The sequence below is a fragment of the Trachinotus anak genome, unplaced genomic scaffold (assembly GCF_046630095.1).
Source record: "Trachinotus anak isolate AG129_WGS33_773 ecotype Australia unplaced genomic scaffold, CSIRO_AGI_Tana_v1 ptg000018l, whole genome shotgun sequence".
NCBI lineage: Eukaryota > Metazoa > Chordata > Actinopteri > Carangiformes > Carangidae > Trachinotus > Trachinotus anak.
This window is the reverse complement of record NW_027273869.1, coordinates 4,715,658-4,738,121: the sequence shown is the minus strand read 5'-3', so window position 1 is coordinate 4,738,121 and position 22,464 is coordinate 4,715,658. Positions and strand designations below refer to the sequence as shown.

At 41.0% G+C, this 22,464-nt stretch overlaps 3 protein-coding genes across 8 annotated transcripts in view; 1 reads left to right on the top strand and 2 right to left on the bottom strand.

The window, feature by feature from the left end:
* The window catches only part of ptprz1b (protein tyrosine phosphatase receptor type Z1b), a 75,914-nt gene extending 64,111 nt beyond the window's left edge, over window positions 1-11,803 (bottom strand). The window contains exons 1-2 of one of the 3 annotated variants that reach the window (XM_071501808.1): window positions 11,665-11,803; window positions 9,885-10,028 (exon numbers count right to left, since the gene is read on the bottom strand). Coding sequence is in view for 2 of the 3 variants with exons in the window: in XM_071501807.1 (XP_071357908.1) it covers window positions 2,572-2,635 (64 nt within the window). In the remaining variant the exon portion in view is untranslated. Of the gene's footprint in view, window positions 1-2,571; window positions 3,179-9,884; window positions 10,029-11,664 lie in introns of those variants that run through there. The other 2 variants (XM_071501807.1, XM_071501809.1) reach the window with 2 other exon arrangements.
* Window positions 11,804-11,935: 132 nt separating this feature from the next.
* Window positions 11,936-13,819, top strand: coa6 (cytochrome c oxidase assembly factor 6). Of its 3 annotated transcripts, none has more exons than XM_071501818.1 (3): window positions 11,936-12,096; window positions 12,449-12,664; window positions 12,948-13,819. In XM_071501818.1, the coding sequence occupies exons 2-3, from the start codon at window positions 12,521-12,523 to the stop codon at window positions 13,044-13,046; spliced, it is 243 nt and encodes an 80-aa protein (XP_071357919.1). In that variant the 5' UTR covers window positions 11,936-12,096; window positions 12,449-12,520; the 3' UTR covers window positions 13,047-13,819. The 3 variants fall into 3 exon arrangements, with proteins under 3 accessions (XP_071357919.1, XP_071357917.1, XP_071357918.1); XM_071501816.1 differs by having other exon boundaries at window positions 12,446-12,664; XM_071501817.1 differs by having other exon boundaries at window positions 11,937-12,096; window positions 12,509-12,664.
* slc13a4 (solute carrier family 13 member 4) overlaps window positions 13,815-22,464 on the bottom strand; it is a 29,691-nt gene continuing 21,041 nt past the window's right edge. For both annotated transcript variants that reach the window (XM_071501810.1, XM_071501811.1), the window contains exons 9-16: window positions 22,302-22,421; window positions 21,952-22,053; window positions 20,954-21,055; window positions 20,015-20,127; window positions 18,720-18,835; window positions 18,074-18,235; window positions 16,993-17,130; window positions 13,815-16,732 (exon numbers count right to left, since the gene is read on the bottom strand). In XM_071501810.1, the coding sequence (XP_071357911.1) occupies window positions 16,595-16,732; window positions 16,993-17,130; window positions 18,074-18,235; window positions 18,720-18,835; window positions 20,015-20,127; window positions 20,954-21,055; window positions 21,952-22,053; window positions 22,302-22,421 (991 nt within the window). In that variant the 3' untranslated portion in view covers window positions 13,815-16,594. The remainder of the gene's footprint in view (window positions 16,733-16,992; window positions 17,131-18,073; window positions 18,236-18,719; window positions 18,836-20,014; window positions 20,128-20,953; window positions 21,056-21,951; window positions 22,054-22,301; window positions 22,422-22,464) is intronic.

Below are 22,464 nucleotides of genomic sequence, written 5' to 3'. Positions count from 1 at the left end.
CACAGTGAGAGCGCTCAAACCACCACAGTGATTTGTATGTGTGTGTTTGCATGGAAGAGACATGACTGAAAGGGGCCGAGGAAGAAATTGTGTTGGTGTGTGATTTTGAATAGTGTCCAGGCATATTGTTGGACAGATGGCTGGAGGATGCTCTACTTCCTTTCCCTGAAGGAAACAATCTTTCTCTCTCTGTGTATGTAAACAACAACAACAAAAAACTGCATCTTTGACATAAACATTTAAAAAGAAATTAACCATCTTACAAGAGATGGTTGCAAACAGTTGCATGTAAACTCGCAACCACATGAAAATGAATCTGCATCCTCTAAAACTGACTCGACTGCTGCAACTTCACAGCACAGCCAACGTTTGACTGTACAAAGGAGCATCAAGAAGACTGGAAAACAGAACTGAGCCCTGAAAAAAAATCTACAAGAAAATGATCTCAGACCAGTTTTGCCCAATTTCAGATCCAGCAACAGGGGACAGTTTTTTTCCTCTGGTGACAGAAGATGAAGGAAGGGAACGCCAGTGGTGTTTATGGGGAATATGATCTTAATTTCTGACACAAGAACACAAGAGCAGTAAACCACTCAAATGTGAGGTTAAGTTTAAGACATTGACAGAGCTCACTCACCAAATCGATAGCCATTTGTCTATTTCATTAGCAAGTTACAGAATTAAAAAAAAAACATGTCATGGGTTCATCTGAGTTAATCTGATCATACAAAATCTCATCAAACGGGGACACACAGGTTTGTGCTCAGAACACGCAAACATTCAGAAACCTCTGATCTCAGCCTCCTGAACTGAATGTCATGAGACTCTATTTGAGCAATAAGATCACTTCATTAATAACCAATGCTGAACGTTTAGCATATGATTTGATTTCTCAAAGGGCAAATCAAATTGTCAACCAAAGCTGGACTGAAGAGGTGCTGGAGGACCAGGGATCCTTCAGAGGGTTCAAGGTCCTCAACAGATTTCTGATTTTAATTTTCATCTTCAGTGAAAAAGGTTCTGTGCTTTACACAGAATAGCTGATGATACTGTACATATGGCTAATAATTTAAATTAAGACACATTTTTCTTTTTTTTTTTTTTTTTACTTTTGAGGCCAATATCTATATTGGAGGAATTAAAAATCAAAAAAACAATATGTCAGCCAATATTCTTAATATAAACACATAAACATTTGTGATGAGATTCCCTTTAATTTATGGTTTAGAGAATTATGACCAAGATGTACAGTAGACCGAGGGGGACTCAGCAGCGCTCCCTGGAGGACAAACTATGTAAAGGCGTGACTCTGAAAACCTGCTCACACGTCTTTGGTATTTCTATGCTGCAGTTTCTTGTTATTTATCAGACATAGACACCAGCACGTTGACCAGTATACCAGCCCTGATGACTTATCAGACAAGCTCTGCTCTGCCTCTTTATGGTGTTATTTTAAAATCATGCATTGATTGATTGATTGATTGATCGATCTGATAGAGAAGTGATAGCAATAAGTGGAAGTTCAGAGACTGAATATAACTGCTCCACCAGTCTGGTTTTGATGAAACCTGAAGTGATGATTCATCTTGTAACTGACTGGACGACAATGTGCGTTGTTTATTTTACTTTTTGGGAATTAGTACACAAACAGTATGTAAAGATGTTTTTTTTTTTTATTATTTTACTTCCCCATCTGCGACCCAGTTACTCAAATTAGAACCAAGCTCTACTCTTGGACGTCTGTGGGAGGATCTGAGATTTGACATCTGCTCTGCTGACACTTATCATTTCAACAAACCTTTCAATTAAAAGCAGCCTACATACTGTATCTAAAAAAAACAATCAGGTGATCCCTGAGAAGCTTTAGAGCTACATGTCTAAAACTTCCTGGACTTAAATTTTCCAGAGCTATTTCTTTACACAGGAGAAGCTAAAGAATACATTTAAAATGGATATTCAGCATCCAAACTGAAAAACACACACATCCCTTACATTTTAATGTATAATGCAGAAATATTATAATTTATAAAATATAATTTCGTGAAATTCAGGGAAAAGTGACACAAAGAGACACAGGCCTATTAAAGACACAAATATGAGACTGTTTCGTTGCAGGAACTCCAGCTGAGATTTAGAAGGAAAGGCGCAGCAACACGACTAAACACCTTCATCAAATAAGTTCAAGAGGCTGTGGGAGCACAGGAAACAACAGAACACTACGTTTCATTCATACTCCAACTTGTGTTTGGAAAAAAGGCTCAACATGTTCAAACCACGGTCAGAGAGATCCTCTCTGCAGAGGATCACTTGAAACAAAATGTGATTCAGCGGTAGAAAATACTGAAGGAGAAAATATCCACGTCGAAATCATTTGTTTTAACAAATGTCACCTAAATGTAAAATTCATTTCTTTCTTTGGCGCCGACTGCAGAATGTGAAACACTGACTGGAGTGAGCTGAATCTCCGAGGGAATAACACAGACGCACCGCTCAATCTTTGACAGCGTTCAAACGTCCACAGCATCACATGTCCATTCAATCTGGATTTTATTTTCTTTCTCAGTTTCTTACCTATTTGGCTGAAAAGGAGCAGCTGGGAAATGATAAGCTCGGTCCTGGGAACTGCCGTCTCCATGGTGTCGGCGTGAGAATGAACCGTAAAGAGGCAGAATGAGGGTTTAAGACGGACGGCGGGTCGGGTGCGTAAAGATGCGCTACCAGGTCATCGTTCCTCCTCCGCTGCCTCTGAGCGGGGCGGCAGGGGCTGAATGCTCGGACTGGCTCGGCTCGGCTCAGCTTGGTTCGGCTGGGTTTGGTTTGAGGAGCTGGTTGGATGATTAGGGATGTATCGCAATAAGAGGCGGGCTGGGTGCGCGCCTCCCAGTGCCCTGAATGGAAATCACTGTTTCACTCCTGTGATACTCTTCTGATGGTCCTCCAGGGACACTGTGCGTCTGCAGCTGTGGCGGAGAGGCTCTCATCTGTAGCAGGGCAGCAGTGTGGGATTCCTGCGATATTCCTATGGTATCTCTATAATATCTGAACCGACAGAAGAGCGAGTTTAAAATGAACTTGTCCTACATTACAAAAATATTATAGTAGATCTACGTGTATCCACGCTGCGTGGTTTTGTAAGCTCATCTCTGTCACACTGTCACTGCAATCACAATGTAATATTTCTATAACCCACAGCAGCGTCTGGCAGATTGGTTTGTCATTGAATATATTAATTCATGATAAGGTGCTTACATTACCTTATATTGATTTGCTATGGTAATGATCATGTGACACAGGATTTATAAAGGGAACAATGGGCTGCGTTTTATTGTATTTGCACAGTATCTGATCTGATTATTATATCAAGATAAGTGCTTGATAGGAAATGAGAATTACAAATAACATGAATTCCTTGTGGGCTGGTCTGAAAAAGAGAGGAGTGACATCATAGGAAATAAACAAAAGGTTACTTCAAACATCTCTTATCTTACTGCAGACTACCACAGGCAGCCAACAGGTCTGTCTTTATCATGATGACTTTTCATGACTTAGCTGAAGGAGAATCAGGAGGAAACCTCACTTAATGTTTCTAGATTTCATGTAAAGCAGCGGAAGGTCTTCGCTCTGCTGAGCTGAAGAAGCTTCACACAATGGAACAAGAATGTAGATCCAACCGAGCCAGGACTGTCCCGCAGCGGAATCAGTGCTGTGATGGTCGGACTACAAGATTCCCATGAAGTACACAATGGCATAATACTCAGTGTGTGTGCGTGTGTCTTGTGAAAAAGAATGAGTGTAGTTCCACAGCCAACAGGTTTCAATGGTGCTATAACACACAGTTGTGGGTGCTCATACATGTTTGTGAGAGTGAGTGTGTGTGAGACAAGCTTCATTCACACAATAACATGCTGCTCTCGTTACTCTGTGTGCATTAATTAGCATAAATTAAGTGAGATAATCCCCTTTAATTCAGGCGGGAGCCTTGTCTCACTTGTTGGACCAACATTTTTTCGGATGCTTGTTACAATATCCCCTCTGCCTCTATGCTTCCAGGACGTAAGCCTGTGTGTGTATGTGCGTGTGTGTGTGTGCGTGCGTGTTTGTGGAAGAATGAGTGTTTGGCTTGTGGAATAATAACATGTTGATTTTAACATTAGTCTGTGTAATTACAGACAAAAATAGAAAGAATAGAACAAAAAATGAATGCTACTAGGAAAAAATGCCCTATTATAGAGTCTTATGTAACACACACACACACACACACACACACACAGACACACACACACACACACACACACACTAGACACAGAGTTCTTTGACCTGAAGCCAGATGACACAACGTGAGTGTAAAAAAAAGAAAAATGAGAGCAACATCATCTCAACAAAACGCACACAGTTACTGTCGGCTGTGACAGGTGTACAGACTCGAGCTGTGTGATTTGCCTCCTGCAAAATATCCCGAGCTCTTTCAACTGCTGTTTCTGTGGAAAGCAGATTCTGTTTTCACTGCACACTGGCAGCTATGGATTATGGATTACATGTTTGCTCTCTTTCCTCTCTCTGACTGTGCATTCATACCGAGAGTGGGACTAAGTCAACAACTCAGCTGGAGTTCATTTAGGTCAACCACTGTAACGCACCAGGCCCTGCTCACTCAGAAATATCTCAGAGGCCGCTGGTTTTCATGAAGCTGCAGGAAAAGATGCACACTATCATTTTTAATGTTACACTGGTTGTTCTAAGGGGTTGTTCTTTTAAATGTCGACTAAACAAGGTGTTTTTGAAAACAAAAAGTGTTAATGACTTAAAAACTGCAGTGGTGTCACTATTTTATCTTAGCTATCATTACCAACAGGCTACTGTGTTATAAGCAGGTTACTCACCTAACACCTAAAATAATGGCAATCAACCAACCTGACCATCTTCAGACAACACTGCTTACAGAGCAAAACACAGAGGGGGAAAAGCAACAATACAAACATGAAAAAACAACCACTTAACAGCAACCTGGTTACCATAAGAGATGTAGAGTGATTAAGTAGCTTGGAGACGTCCTCCAGTTCAAAGTTCAACTGAGGAAGTCGTCAGTAGACATCACAACAGTTAATGAAGAAGGAACAAAGATGAAAGAAATGCCTGGATTGTCCTTTAAAATATTATTTTTTTAATCATTATATCCACCTCACGTTTTGTTTATGTGCATGTGTGCGTCTGAAATGTGTGTGTGTGTGTGTGTGTGTGTGTGTGTGAGCCCCTGTTGCCATGACAGTGGATGCCGTTTGCCAGTTGACAGTGGTATTGACTTCCAGCGGTGACAACTGGAGGTCAATATCCTGAACACCACTGGGCTGACAAATACTGGTCGATGTGTGTGTGTGTGTTTGTCTGTGTGTGTGTGTGTGTGTGTGTGTGTGTGTGTGTGCATGAGATGCCATCAGTGGTAGATGCCTGCCATGGAACAACTTAACTCTGTGTGTGTGGCTTATTAGTCCAGCACATGTATAGTGTTTGGATAAATATTGTAATTAATTAATGCCTGTGTGTGTGTGTGTGTGTGTTAAAGTGATGAAGCCTACTACTGTCTGGTGTATGTTTAAATATTAGAATGTAAACACTGTGGTCAAGGACGCTCTGTAAACACATCTCATAGATGTTAGTGTCTGTTGTGTTCTCATTAATTAACAGACTATAGAAAGACAATGTTCCTTTGGAGGGAATCTTCTCCCTGTAGCAACCAATAAACTCTTATTGTTGTACATCATTTTTCTTCAAGGATCATCCCTCTTTCAAAGGAAAGAAGAGCAGAGGTACCAAAGAGCCCAGAATCTGACATGTTGTGGAGAGTAGAGTGATCTCATGGTTGTCATCTGTGATCTGCTTCAACCAGCATCAGAGCTGCCTGCCTGTATCTACATGTGCGTGTGTGTGTTTCTGAGAGTGAAACTGAAAGTGAGCAAGAGTGTGTGTCTTTAAGTGTGTGTGTTCTGGCCTTTTTACAGAGTATGTGTGTCTGACTGTGAGCTGACATTTACCTCCCTGGCATACTAAAGGTTCCACTACAGATCTTAAAGTCAGATGACTCATCTCACACATGAGACACTCTCTACTCATCTTGGGAAAAATGAGAATTACCACATATTACAGCATTTCATGTTATTCGCTTCTGAACCACAATTTCTCTAATTATAAACTTCTTCATTTTTTAAAGGTCCCATATTTTACACTTTTACTGTGTTTTACATCTCCTCTCTCAGGCTTCTCTCTGGAGCTCCAGTAACAACAGGTCAGTGAGCCAATCAGAAGAGAGACTCTGATCCTCTCTTCTTATTAGCTGACTGTTTTCTGAGTGACTGAATAGAAATATAGCAGATTTTAGATGAAACTCATAAACCAAATCCTACAATGTTGGATGGTGGGTCCACGTGGGCGGGGCTTGAGGGCATGGCTGAGAGCAGTGGCTGCTTTGTTGTGACATCACAAAGTTACAGAAGTACTGACAGCTGGTTTTAAGGCTCAGTTTCTGAATACAGGCTGTGTGCATTTCTCTGTGGACTGAGGCTTTGATACTTTCACAGTATTAATATAGAACCTGGACCTGCTTTATAATCAAAAAACACATGGAAATCTACCTTTATACGATAAATGGGACCATTAATAATCTTTAAGGAAAAGATGCCATCTTGTCCAATAAATACTTTGTAATATGACAATATGTCCTCAGCAACTGGTCATAAATGGAAGGACGAAGCAGGAATCCAGTTGTATAGATCACACTGACATTAACATTATCACCTCATTAGCCTTATTCCAATAAATCTGATCAATGTCTTTACCAGAAAGTTTCTATGAGTCACCAGAGAGAGAAAGAGACAGACAGGTTGACCAACCAGTGTTTTTACAAGAACACTTCATGAATTTAGCTCATCGCTACGCTGCAGCCAAAGCACAACCTCAGTTTTTATGGATAATCTTTGTTCCAGAAAGCCGCTGGTCAACTTGTTGAATTGCATTGATACATGATGAAAGGACTTTAACAAAAACAATGTCAAATGTTCTAGGTCTCTACATGTTGCTTTGTAGTGTACTTAATGTGTAAAAAAACTGCCATTACACTACTAACTAATATTAGACTACACACTAGAAGGTTGAAATCTATAAAAAAAAATCATGGTATGCCTTGGAAAGTGTGCATCAAAGTCAGAGCAGCTGTAACTGATGAAAACCAAAACCTGCAGCGGCCAAAAAGAAAGACAATAACTCCAATCGAAGTGAGGTCTACAAACTGAGGCAAACTGCAAAGTGTTAATTCATATTGAAAGAAATTAACTAGTCTGGCCTATAGAGGCCATGTCCATATCTATTGCAGGTATGTCCTGTGTTGTAAGAACTTGGTAAAACTCCAGTGACAGTCAGTAAATGGACTTTGTCATCTGAGCCTCCTGTCGGGACTCAAACACTGTCTCTCAGCCCCTACAACTGGGTTTATACCTGTCTACTGTCAAACACCTTCATCCTCTCTGACAGACTGACAGGTCAGTAACATCAGGGTAGCCAGGTTCCTTTTGTGGTGTGTGAATCAAGATGAACAATTCTTTCAATGACACAAAGATCAATTCATGCTTTTAGAACATTTGAGAGATGGTAGGTGTGGAGATAGCTAGCTCTCTATCATGGGACAGGTAGTCAATCAAAGTATTTTTCTCCCTGACTTTCCATTCGTAACACTCGTCATGATGACTGTGAATGGACCACACATCATTCTGCTGCAATCTGCCCCTCTTCCTGTTTTTTCTCGCTGCTGTTGACCATTTTGCAGAGAAAAATAGAAAAAAAAAGAAGAAAATAAGAGCTTCAAACAGAATGTGACAGCGACTTCAAGAGCCATCAGAATCTAATGAAAGCCTCTCTTACATGGCATGTAAAGCAAAGTAGTGAATGAAAGCTGAGTGGTGCAGAGAGCCAGCACTACCCAACAGGTTGAGTCTCCAACACTGCCAGGATTAAGCTGCAAATCCTACTGATGCTACCTATGTTGAATATGTAAAACTTACATTAAAGTGATTGCACTGTCAAATAACCAGGTGAACCTCAAGAGAACAAGCAAACATGCAGACGGGAAGGGAGAGGAGAGGAGAGGAGAGGAGAGGAGAGGAGAGGAGAGGAGAGGACAAGGGAGGAGAGGAGAGGAGAGGAGAGGAGAGGAGAGGACAAGGGAGGAGAGGAGAGGAGAAGGGAGGAGAGGAGAGGACAAGGGAGGAGAGGAGAGGAGAAGGGAGGAGAGGAGAGGAGAGGAGAGGACAAGGGAGGAGAGGAGAGGAGAAGGGAGGAGAGGAGAGGAGAGGAGAGGAGAAGGGAGGAGAGGAGAGGAGAGGGGATGAGAAGAGAGGAGAGGAGAGGAGAGGAGAGGAGAGGAGAGGAGAGGAGAGGAGAGGAGAGGAGAGGAGAAGGGAGGAGAGGAGAGGAGAGGGGATGAGAAGAGAGGAGAGGAGAGGAGAAGGGAGGAGAGGAGAGGAGAGGAGAAGGGAGGAGAGGAGAGGAGAGGGGATGAGAAGAGAGGAGAGGAGAGGAGAGGAGAGGAGAGGAGAGGAGGTACCTCCGCTGCAAGAGTTCATCAGTCTGCATACTCCTGTCATGTTGACATGATGGTGTGGAAACTATACAACTAATTTGTGATGAGGTTTAATAATTAGAGGATTATTCCATTTAGAGGAATTCAAGACAGGATCAAATTATCCGACAAGTCACTGGTTTTTCAAGTGATGATTTGATTTATTTTGTCTAAGAAACATGCTAAATATATCAAATGAAAGCACAGGTGTAAAAACAGTACAGATGGGATTTACACAAGGAAAGCTGTGGTGGAGAAAATACATGTAACCTTTAAAGTTTCTCTCCAGACATGTTTTAAAATTGAATATTTTGTTTAATATGGTTTTCCCTCATAAAAGGACAACTGGAGCTGGAAGCTCATCTACATTTACTTCCTCATTGAGAAATTCAGGATCAGACCTTGGCCCCGCCCACTACCTGCTTGCTCCAGGTCTCCAGGTGAAAGAGCAGAGAGCATCAGGATGGTTAGAGGAGGAAACATCAGAGAGACTCAGCCACATGTTTGAGCCTCAGTCAGACCCAGACTCAGATGAGGAGTCTGTGGAGACCAGAATCAGAGACTAGCAGACGGATCAGAACAGTTAGCATAGTGAGCATCTTTTATTTGTTTATGTTGTTTGTTAGCTTGTAACTGGCAATAGCTGACTCATTGTTAGTGGTTGTACTAACGCAAACTCTTGCTTTCTGTACTGACAAGGTTTCTGGTTTATAAACCCCCGTCCCCCGTCCCCACAAGTTGACAGGATTGGTTCCTTTAGTTTGTGACGTATGAGTCCCTGACTGTCTGAATATGTTTTTATGAGACTGTCACTGGTTCACTGCAGTTCAAGGTGGAAACACTCAGTCATGGTTTTGATTGATTATTTCACCCATGTCTTGTATTATATAAAAAACACCATATGGATGTTAAAAGGGGGGGGTCCATCAGAGGGGGTCTTTAATCTACAGAAATCTCAATGACGTCATACTCAGAGTGAGTGCAGGACATAAAAACTGTATCTGAAACTGTCCTTACAGAGATTGTGTGAGTTTGTACTGTCATGTGTAGGGACACATTATTTTTAAAATAATCTCACATGAACTCTGGTCTTAAATTTCCATACTGGAGCACAATAAAATGAAAAACTCATTGACAGTGGAGGAAACAAACTTGAAGTGGGATCAGTCAGTAAATGGTGTGTGACATAAATAGTGAATGGAGTTCTGTCTCTGAAGCAGCCAAAGAGACACACTCAAGACACACACACACGCACACACACACGATGATAAACACTTACTTTGCTAAGAAGAGGGCATGCGCCTAACCCTTGCATCAGAGTGCTTGTTTTTTTAATTCCCTTCAGTCTGCACAAGCACACAAACTGAGATGGATTTGTGCTGGGCGCCATGGCAACCAGTGGGGCTATTCTCCGTCACTGTGGCTGAGGGAGGGAGAAAAAGAGAGAGAGAGAGAGGGAGTTGATCAGCAGCACACATTTTCATTCTGCCTTTACTCGCTGGCAATCTATACACACACAAACAAACTTAATTGTACATTCACACAGTTCAGTGACAAACAGTTTTTGTGCAGACGATGAATAGAGGCTTCCACTGAAGGTAGAAAACAAGCTTGATTTGAATGAAACATGAGGGCACACACAGACGCACACAAATCAAACTTTAAGCCACTAGTTAGAGCTACTTTGGGGAAGACAAGTGGAAAAGATTTCATATAGAACAAATAAATAAGAACAAACCGTTTCTGTTACATTATTGCTCTTATTTGAACAACGGGACGTCCACTCTGCCATGCTGGCATGAAAATTCAGCACATTACTGGTCATTAAGGTTAAGAATCATTAAAGAAAACACAGGTTGTAATTTAGTTGAGGACAAGGATCACTTGGTTTTTCAAATACTTAAAACTCCCACACTACAGAGTTACTCCAAACTCAGGCTGCAACTGATTGGGTATCTTTTAATCTATGTTTTATTTTATTTTCATAACCTTCCCCATGAAATGTCAAAAACTGAAAAAATTCCCATCACAGTCTTCACAAAGACATCTTCCAATGACTTGTCATCCAAAAGAAGAATAACCCCATACACAAATGTAAGATATGATATATATGTCCCTATGTCGAGAGGGATGTTGCCATATATGTCATCTATAAGGGGATATATTATCATCATATATATACAGTACATCTTCTGGATATATGAAGATATAGAGGAAGATATATAGAGGTTTATAGCATATATGAAATACCAACAGTAAAATCTGTATATGTACATATATTCAAAATATCTATATGATGAATTTTTATATGATATATCATGTTGCAGCCATATATGTTAATGATATCTATTTAATTTATACATCTGAGTTAAAACGACAAACATATACGACAACAACATACATATAAAAATTCTATATGCTTATATGTTTTTCTTTCTTATTAATTTTAAACATATCGCTGTTCCCATTCTAGGACAGACTTTTGGACCCTACTGTATGTAATATCAACATATATCGACAGGCTTTGGGATGGATATATATTTATGTAACATATGTCTACAATATGAGCATTCATGCATACACATACATATTTATATTGGCTAGACATATATGTCAATGTATGAAATTGTTCCAATTTCATATTATTTTTACATATTATTACATTTACTTATGCTTCATATATGGAAATTCAGGATACGCATATATATATATACATTTGCTTATATATTTAATTTATAATGATATAAAAGGACAAAAGAAGGAAGAATCAAATCCCCACACTGGAGAAGCTGAAAGCTACAAAAACCTGGCATTTTGTTATTATGGTTATCATGTGTTTGAAACACACTCATATAGTTCACCAAAATTCAAGTGTGACACATTTTAGACGCTTCTGAAGATATTTTCCCGGAAGAAAATTGAACATGACATTTTAACTAATGAGCAAATGTTAAACACAGTCACACAGCCGTCATGTCACAGTGTTAAAATGCTTGGATGTTTATAACGTAGCGTACTTTAAAGCGATGCTACATTAGCTGAATATAAATCACTCCCACCTGTTGCGTCCTTGCGTCGGATTATTATGGCGGCCTGAGGAAAAAACTGTTACACCCCCGGCATAAGACGTCACGTTGTGTTTGAAGACGTCGTGTGGAGCAATTTTAATTCACTTTAATCTAAATTATTACTTTTAATTCTCAGGTAACCCGAAAAGTTTCAAACGTGTCGCATGAGAGACAATTGTAGACAAACTGCGCCATCACCCGGTACGTTTCGCTTAGCACACATTTACGTCATCACTCAGCGACAAGGAAGTGCTGTTATGCGCGTCCTTCACTCTGCTCATTGCTTCTGTAACCGAACTCGTTACAAAAGTCTCATTTTTGTTGTGTAGCCACGGAACAACGGTGATTTTTCTGGTTTTATGGAATAACAGGAGAAAACAGCGGAAGACAGAAATCCTCCGGGAGGTTTTACCCTTTCATTCAGTGAGTTTAATATTAGGTTATATTCTTTTGAGGTAACTGAAAACCATTGTAAGTTAATTATTTGCTGCCTGATGTCAAACTAAACCTAGTGCAATTTAAATTAAGATATTGGTGTATTAAGGCTGATGTGAGGTCGTGAATTGACAATATAAAGATACATAAACTGGTGGAAACCTGATGGAAATGAGAGGAGGACAGGGTCTACTCTAAGTGTAAATACATAACATGGAGAAGCAACAGTATCATAATGAAGTGGCTACACTTTGTGTATTGAAAATTGAAAATTGAATTGAAAAATCATATGTTAGTGTATTTCTGTGTACCTGATTGCTGTTCACTCTTCTTACAGCAGCATCGGCTGCAGCTCCTGTTTTAACTCATCCTGCCTTGTCATTTGTGAAATCCCTCCAAGAGTCAAGAAGCGATGACAGCTCCAAGTTCAGCAGAGAGGAAGGCGTGCTGGGAGGCCAGGGACCAGCTGTGGAAATGTCTGGATGACAATGATGACAAAGCAGCAAGCTGCAAGAACTTTCAGAGCGAATTTGAGGCAAAATGCCCCGCTCAGTGGGTAAGCTATCTCCTCTTTGTAATCCTCTATGAACAGTTAAATCTGGTGTTTACGTTTTTTACAGACCTTGAGGTCAGAAAGCAACATGTTGGTGCTGTGAACAGTGCATCAAACACCTTGAAATCCTTATGATACAAGAGCATACACTACCTAAATGTCACTGCTAAAACAGGGCCTAATCTTTCACCATGCAAGCAAGTGTACTTCTTTGAGGTGAATGCTCTTTGCACTTTAAATTAAATATTTCAGGATTGCTGCTCATGTTTTCCATCTTCCCTGGCAGGTGAAATATTTCATAAAGAGGAGAGACTTCTTGAAATACAAGGACAAGATGCAGACAGAGGGTTTCACACCTGCTGAAGGCCCCCAGCAGCCCTCCTAACAACAGAGCAGCAGACTGAACATCTGCAGACTGACTCACTTGTGGCCTCATTCAGACCAGGGCCAGAGGTGCAGCACTTGGAGAGCTGTTTTCTAACTTGATTGTGGACCTGTACTACTCCTCATTATTTATTTGTACAGAGACATAAGCTGCACCAGGACACAATACACATAAACAACGGCAAATGGCAGCATGAACGAGCTTCTATCCTCAGAAATATGTGGCGTTGGCTCATGTTATCCAACCCAGCTGGTCTGAGACACTTTGTAACCAAGGAAACCAGAAGAACAAAAGAGGGAAAAAAGAGCCACAGTTCATGAATCCAGTTTTCTTAGTCAGTTCACCTGAAAATGACGTGGTGTTGTCACTGTGGGCAATCTTAAAATTTAAAATTATGTTGTATTACTTATGATTAATGCAGACCTTACACATATCCACACATACAGTACATACTCACACACAGACAAACACATACTGGGTCTGTGTCAGCAGCTCTCATCCTGTCCAAGATGATTTTTCTGATTGTTTTTTGAAAACAAAACCTCTCCATTTGTTTGCAGCCATTGTTTTATGTATCCAGAGCACAGAGGGTTGTTCTGTTGTTTGGGTTGAATGACGTTTTTGTGCATTTGAACCAGTCATGAGTCTCAAATGAATTAAATTATACTTGAGTGAAAACAAATACATGCTGATCCAGGACAGTCCCTCATTAGGCAAAATCTCAAAAGTGTGACTGATGGTTGTTTGTGAATAAATAAAATCAACTCAGTGGTTTTAGTGGTTTTATTGTTGTACAAGTATAACATTGTATCATCCTAACTCTACTCTGTATCTGAGTTGGATATGAATGGAACATCAAGGTATAACACATAATTTAGGAATATTACAGCTCATTTGGAAACAGGCAAAGGCACATTATCTTTATATTACAAACCTGTATGTATTTACAAAGAAGTGTGGCCCCTGGGTCAAAGGTCACTGCTGCAACACCATCACGATGTATGAAAACTTCAGTAGAACTGAATAAATTACAAAAGAAAAACATAGGCTTCTGATTCTGCCTAAGGCCTATATTCATAATGTAGTATATAGATATATATATATATATATATATAAAAAAAGCCACAAATTACACTTAAAATTTGTGTAAAAATATAAAGCATATCTTTTACATTTTTTGCACAGTACAGTGAATGTTATGTGCAAACCTTTTCACCAACAGACAACAGTTACTGTGATTTGACAGTTGATTGAACAAACTACTGCACCATGCCACCCTGTGCTCGCTCACTCGTCCTCTCTTCCTCAAATGCTTTGGATGCTGCGTTCAAAACAACTCAGAACCTGCAGAGACTCTGCGGCTTCCCACATCTGTTCACATGCCAGAGAAAAGTCACACCTCAGAGGTGTAACACATTACGACCACACATGGTCATCCTGTTGCTTAAGATGCTAAAATAATACATTTCATAAATATATATATTTTGTAATAGTTACTGTAGCTACTGATGCTTGATAAAGGGTTGTTAAAGCTCCCATATTGTATAAAGGTAGATGTCCATGTTTTTGTTTTTATTATAAAGCAGGTCTAGGTTCTATATTAATACTGTGAAAGTATCAAAGCCTCAGTCCACAGAGAAATGCACACAGCCTGTATTCAGAAACTGAGCCTTAAAACCAGCTGTCAGGACTTCTGGAACTTTGTGATGTCACAACAAAACAGTCACTGCTCTCAGCCACGCGTCAAGCCGCGCCCATCTGCCATATTTTTACTTGATCACTTAGAGTGTCAGGCTCACTGACCTGTTGTTACTAGAGATCCAGAGAGAAGCCTGAGAGAGGAGATGTAAAACTACACTGAGATGGTTTTTGGTTCTTAAAACCACAAATATATCTTCTGATGGAGATCAACACTTTAAATTTAAAACAGGGGAAAAGAGTAAAATATGGGACCTTTAAAGTGTTTTCCACCTGCAGACCAACCAAAACTTCATTTTCAACATTAAAGATCATTACATTGGCACATCCCAAGACCTCAGCTAGTAAAATCTTCTCATATTTCATGACTTCATCATCTCATTCTCAGTTGTATTCAGTGCAACAGAAAAGCAGCTTCTGACAAACAGGCTGCAGACAAAGAAGTAATTAAAGACATCACAGTAAAGGCCTTGTTTGTAGTCAGAAGCCCTCTGCTGAATACACAGAATAATAGCAGGAGTTTGTCTAAACTCTCAAGTCTTCCAAACTGGAAAATAAGAGGATAGCTCAGAAATCAAGTCACTTTCATATCTTACATACAGCACAGCACACATTCATATAGTCATGAAGTCAAGTGCTGGCATATATCTCAGTAAAAAGTGAGAGTACTCCTGCTTTCTGTGATTTCAGTGGGACGGTAGAGAACCGAGCTCCTGCGCTGCTCAGAGGTTACAGCAAGGCACTAACACCGTCAGGGTGAGAGGTTTGATTCCCATAACAGACGGTCACACTAGCGTTGAGATATAGGCACCTTTTAAAAGGCCCTATCTGTACTGCAAGGTGTTTGGAATGAATGTGGCCAACAAATATCAAATGTTCGCAGCATAATAGAGCAAAAAATCAGCTTTGGTAAAGACACCAGTTAGATATTAAGAGGCCTAGATTTCCAAACCAATGCAGATAGCAGCTAGGAACATCCATGGCCAGTGTATAGGCTTTCAGTTTGTAACTAAGCTTGTATCTCCTTAGAAACAGATCATATAGATACTGGGTACATCTGATAATAAGTAGCTCTATGGATACAGTACATTAGCAGCCAAAGTAAAAGCCTCTTTTCATGCATTACAGCAGTTTTCACACTGTAAAGTGTAACCAAAGTGGAAATCAACCAGCCCACCACGTTGAAATGCATGTGATCTGGTTAAAGGGTAATACATTGAAGTGCAGCGGAAGTTCAGCAAGTGTGCAGTAAAAAGAGGCATGTCCACAATGGCAATTTAGCTTATTTCTATCACAAATACCAAGTAATCCACAGAAGAAGGCACAATGTGGTTCTAAAAACACTTTTCAGGCAGCATCTAAAAACCTAACTTATCAATTTTCCTACCATGAATCAAAAAAATATATATATTAGATCTTGATCACCTCAAATACATTTGTAGCTTTTCGTGATATCTTCAGTGATTTGGTGAAAACAGAGTCTCCATAAAAATGTGTTAATGGAGGTAAAAAAAAATAAAGTTTTTGCTGGAGGTCAGAGCTCCATCCAGTGGCCAGTTTCACAAAGACATTCCTTATAACGCCGCCTTGTGGCAGATAAAAATATAACTCAACCTCTTAAATTTTAGCAACAGATAATGTTTCTCTCCTCTTCTTCTCCTCCTTCCTTCCCTCCATCCATCTTCCTCCTTCAGGGCCAGTCTAATCAGTCTAAACTCTGAGCAAGACCATCCTCTTGGCACACCGTATGTTGTCTTTCCGCACAGAAACATTTGCCCCATCTCTTTCTCTCTTTCTGTCTCTCACTGTTTCATCCCCTCTTCTTCCCACTGGCCCCTTGGGACCGCTGGTTATAAGCTCCCGGTGACGTTCCTGGCCTCTGCCCAGGCTGGGAACTCAGTCAGGTTGAAGAGGGGAACGCCCCACGTGGTTATGGCCAACATTACCACAGCCACACCGATCAGGTTCACCCCGAAGCCTGCCTTCACCTGGGGAAGACAGGGGAATGAAGACATAAAGACAAATGCACAAGGAAAGTAAAAGCCAAATGGAAATGTGCCAGCTTCGCTTGAAAAAAGTATCAGCTTTGGCTTTTTCAGTTTCCCAAGAGTTAAGAAATAAAATAAATCTGCAATCGTCTGATTAGGTAATAAGACTTTGACACGCTGTACCCTTGAGCCTTTTGATGCTGCAGGTGCAGGAAGAGCATGTGACCTTGTGCGAGTGTGTGTGCGTCAGTGTGTCGTACCATGTCGCTGATCTTCACGTGGCCGTAACTGAAGACAATGGCGTTGGGGGGGTTCCCAACTGGAAGCATGACCCCGAATGACACGCACATGGTGGACGGGATCAAAGTGTGGAGGGGGTTGATGTGCAGAGTCTCGGACTGGAAGGGGGCGAAGGCGGGGTGAGGAAGAGCAAAAGGGAGGGAGGAGAGAGAAAGAAAGGAGAGACGGTGAGAGAGATGAAAAACAGATAAACCAGGTGAGGTGAGGACGGAGAGAGGAGGGGGAAATGACAAAAGACAGGAAAGGTAGATGAAGGAAAGGGGAGAGCAATATGGTAGAGGGTCAGGTGAGAGGTCAAAGGTCACATGAGACCTATTACATTCTCAGAGTGAGGTGCAGCTACACTAACACAAGTGTAATAATGCTCCCTGCTAACACGAGCACATTACATTAACGCTCCCAGGGAACAGTCTGAGAGTGGGAACCAATAATCCACGGGGGGGAAGCAAAGTCTATGTGATCTGAAAATAGCCTAAAGGAAACATGTATATTCTCCGAAGCTGCATCAACATTCTCAAAAGAATATGAGAGGAAAGGTTCATCTTCCATTAAAGCCTCCAGCTCCAAATCATAAGTAAAATCAAATCTAATTTCTGATTCAGCTGAACACTTGCTTATAGATTTTCACCTGTGTATCCTCCTGGGCGACAGCCCCACTTATGAAACAAGCTGTTTTTACACCACCTGCTAAAACTGACTGGACTTCTCAGTTTGGATAATATGCATGTTGCACACATCAGATATAGTCTGAACGTTTTAAACGGGATTAAGTTCAGATATGTTTTATCGAAACACACAGATCACAGTTTTCCCTCTTAGGAGCTACAGGGCCCTTCAGACTCTAACATTTGCTTGTCTGCACCCATTGCAGATGCTGTCCTCATTATGGTCACATATTTATATTCAAAATCACTGTGCTTTGCTTTTCTGCCATACGGCTTCTCATTTTTCTCCGTCCTGCTCACCCTCTGCCTGATATTTTTCATGGTCATTAACGACAGCCGACCCTTGCGCTGTGTGTGAAGGAGTGTGTGGTCGTACCAGCGCAGACAAGATGGGCAGGAAGACGGTGAGAGTTGCCGGGTTGGAGGCGAACTCTGTGACCGCTGACACCAGCAGGCAAGCCAGCAGGGTGACGGCCCAGGGAGGAAGACCACTCATGGGCTCCAGCTGTCTGCCGATCCACACCGACAGGCCTGACACCTGCACACACACACACGCACGTATAGACAAAATACACGTGATCATCCTCACAGGGTACAGTCAGTCTCTCACCCTCACGATGCAGTGAGGGTGCTGCAACCAATTTCTCTGAACTCAGCTATGTTCTCATCTATTCTCTAGTTTCTACATAGCTTTTATATTTCATCCCTCACAGTCTGAGTTTTAACATTATTTTTACATCTAATGGAGAATAGGAGCATGACATACAGATGTAACACAGTTGAAACTATGGCTACAGCCTCTGGTCAATACCAGATTAAATCCCATTATTTGCATCTGAATCATATAATTTGGACCTGAAAAAATCTGATCATCTGAACATCTCATCTTGACCCTACTCCCCCCTGACCTTCACGAGAAAACCTGAGGCTAATCCTAAAGACAAAAATGGGTCCCAACCCTCAATTTACCCCCAAAATGCCACAACAAATGCTACACAACAACACACAAACATGCACAGTACCTTGCAACCAGCAGCCAGTGCATAGCCTCCCCCCACCAGGATGACGATCTCCCAGGGCATCAGTCTCTGGAAGTCCTTCCAGGTGATCATGGGAGCCAGCGAGTCTGAATCATCATCTAATGGTTTCAAAAGGGAGAAGAAATGTCATTACTGCAGGGACGCTAACAGCTAATGCTAGCATCAGCATTTTATTTATGACTTTATTTTTAGTATTTTTTTGCTACTAAAATATTATAAATTTAAAACAGTTTAGTATTTACTGCTAATGCTGGCAAATTATTTATTCTATTGTGTATGTATTATATTTTTTGTAATGTTTTATTTCCTAAGAAGTTCAAAAAACAACCATGTAATTTATTACAGGGAAAATACAAATTTCTTTGAAAGAAGAGATCAGTTTAAACCCAAGAAATATTCAATTATTATTATTTGTTTCTTATTGGAGGATTTGTCATCCAAATGTGTGTTGAATAATATGCTAATATGCTTTGACATAGATTTTTCCATTTCAGCTGACCTTTCGTGCACTAAAAAAAGACTAAAGACTGCCCAGGTTACACTAGCAATCAATCTCAGTGTATTAGCAGCAAATACTGTTCATGCTATTTATCATTTTTCAGAAGAAGGAAGATAATTTTACTCAGAATTCAAACTTCATGAATTGTAAAAAGACAGAGTTTGCAGTTGTTTGCCTGAGCTACATCTGCCTCTCTTTTATGTGACGGTGTTTAGAGGTTCAAAGACTTGACGAGTGTCAGCACTGAAACATCATGTGCTGAGCAGCGTGAAACAGTGAAATAGAATAAATGTCAGACTTTTCCAGTGTTTTTCAAGCCGTTGCACAGACATGGAAAACATCAGTGTCTGAAGCTGAGTTGTTTTTCTCTCAAAGCAGCGACTTCCCTGACCTGTTGAAGCTGCAGCTCCCAGGCAGTAAATCAACCTGCAGAGCCCAGTGACACAAACAGGGGCTTGTTGGAACAAGAGCTACTGGCTGCTCATTTTGAAACGAAGCCAAATTATAAACTCCCAGTATTAATTTTTTACCTAAATTTAGGATTTCGTACCAGCTGTAAATACTTTTGTGTTTTTATTGTTTGATTAAAGCTTCTCTGAGAGCCAGACGAATGGAGCCGACTATAACAACCACATGGTGAACATCACAGTAAATATATGATTGATGTTGTTGGTTTGCAGTGCTGAACAACCCCACCTTCCTGGCACCCTGAGGAGATCAACCAAACACAGTGAAGGTAAATGAAAAACTGCCAGATGAACAAGTGCTTTGTGCTGACCTGTATCTCTACAACTGGAGGATGAGGAGGAGGAGAAAGGTCGCCTGGCAGGAATGAGAAAGAGCAGGAAGCCAAGAAGCACAGACACTGTCGCATCGGTCCTGTAGCCTTTCCTGAGAACATACAGCACAAATTAAAGATGGAGAAGAAGACGAGATTTCAAAGGTCACTAAGTAAGCCTAATGTGATCTTGCATCTGTGGAGCCCGTTCTTGTTTCATGACAAAATTTTAGATTTAAAGGTCCCATATTGTATAAAGGTAGATGTCCATGTGTTTTTGATTATAAAGCAGCTCTGGGTTCAATATTAATACTGTGAAAGTATCAAAGTCTCAGTCCACAGAGAAATGCACACAGCCTGTATTCAGAAACTGAGCCTTAAAACCAGCTGTCAGGACTTCTGGAACTTTGTGATGTCACAACAAAACAGTCACCGCCCTCAGCCACACCCCAAGCCCCACCCACCTGGACCCACCATCCAACCTTGCAGGATTTGGTTTCTCTGAGTGTTTACCTGAAATCTGCTATATTTTCATCCAATCATTCAGAAAACAGTGAGCCAATCAGAAGAGAGGCTCAGATCCTCTCTTCTGATTGACTCACTGACCTGTTGTTACTAGAGCTCCAGAGAGAAGCCTAGAGGAGATATAAAATTACATTGAGATCATCTTTGGTTCTTAAAACCACAAATATATCTTCTTAGAAGTGTAAGATATGGGACCTTTAATAATTTAAGTTATACGTTCACGTGTGTTCATGCACATACAGTGAAGTCACTGTGATAAATACAGTGTCTTTGCACATTTGTGTGTGTGTGACAGTGTGTGTTGATGTTTTTGTTACTGACAAACTGGACCACTGATCACTGTTTGATCTCTAACACATGCTGGTGATAACAACACCAGTCGTGGTGGTGTGTCACAACATCATGGCTACTTACTTCTCAAAGAGAGATGTCCAGCCGGGCACGAAGCCTGGCTCTCTGGTGAACCACAGCAGAGTCATCAGGATGAAGAAAAGGCCGGTCACCACCTCGGGGTAGCTGGGACACACACACACACACACACACACACACACACACACACACATACAGAAACCACAAAAAGACAATTACATGAGTGGCACCATGACTGCCCCACAATGTCATGTCTGGGTGTGTGAGTAAGATACACACATATTCAAACATATGTCTTTCCATAACCTTAACAATCACAATTACATGCTTAACCCCAACCTGACCTTAACCTTAAAACCAAGTCTTAACCTTCAAACAGTCCTTTAATGCAGTGAGGACCAGAAGAATGTTCTCAAAATGCATAAATGTCCTCACTGAGATGGTTTTAAACTGAACTGGTCCTCACAGAGACAGCAGTACAAGGTCACAGTTCATTGTTGTGTACTGTGTACAGTACTGTGTAATTACTGTGTACAGTAAACAAATGAAGTTTAATGCTGAACTTGCATCGTTTCTTCTAGACTGGCAAGTAAACAGCCGTTAATGCTAACGTTAGCTATATAGCAATAACAAAACTTTAAACTCCTTTAAACATCTCTTATTATCTGCGAGACACCCATTTTATATCAGTTTGAATGGTAGATTGAGCTAAACTTTTTTGATGTGTTTATAATTACTGACAAATCTCAATCCGATCTTAAACTCATGATTTCTTTCTACGAGATTCTGTGGCTCAGACCTCCTGGTGTGTTAATGTGGTTTTAAAGTTTCCTCTGCAGTTGTGCTGAAAATCATGTGAACACAAATGTGTTAAACACAGGGAGGAACACACTGCTTTTATCATTATTATCATTATTGCTATTGCTATTATGTTAATGTACCTCAAAGCTCTCACAGGAAACTGCCATTAATACAACCTCAAAGACCACAGGGACATCCAGTCAGGAACACACACACACACTCACAGAAACTCGTGTACACACCTGATGGGTCCCAGTTTTGTGTACTCCTCATGGATCCTCCTCTCTGACAGCATCTCCCTCTTGGTTTTGCGTTTCTTACTCAGCGAGCACGTTTCCCTGAAGCTGAACACACAGCAGCAACAACATCAACCACACAGCAACCTGACACACTCGCTCAGTGCAGCCACAGGACATCGAACGGCGCCGCGGCTCAACACTGCACTAATCACACAGAGGGATTGTCCTGAGTCTATAATGATATGATGGTAAGAAGTGGATGCACACACCATGACCACACATGAGTATGACTATGAGCCAAACTACTTGCAGCACAGGACACAATCTGTTCAACACAACATCAAAACACTCACTTGCAGCCGAGGAAGAGGAAGTGCAGCCACAGCCAGGTGAGGACCAGCATGATGATGGCGATGGGGAAGCTGAAGATGAACCATGTGCCGAAGTTTATCACCTTTGCATCTGGATAACGACTGGAGAGACACAGAGAGAGACAGAGCGTGTTTGGGATGTGTG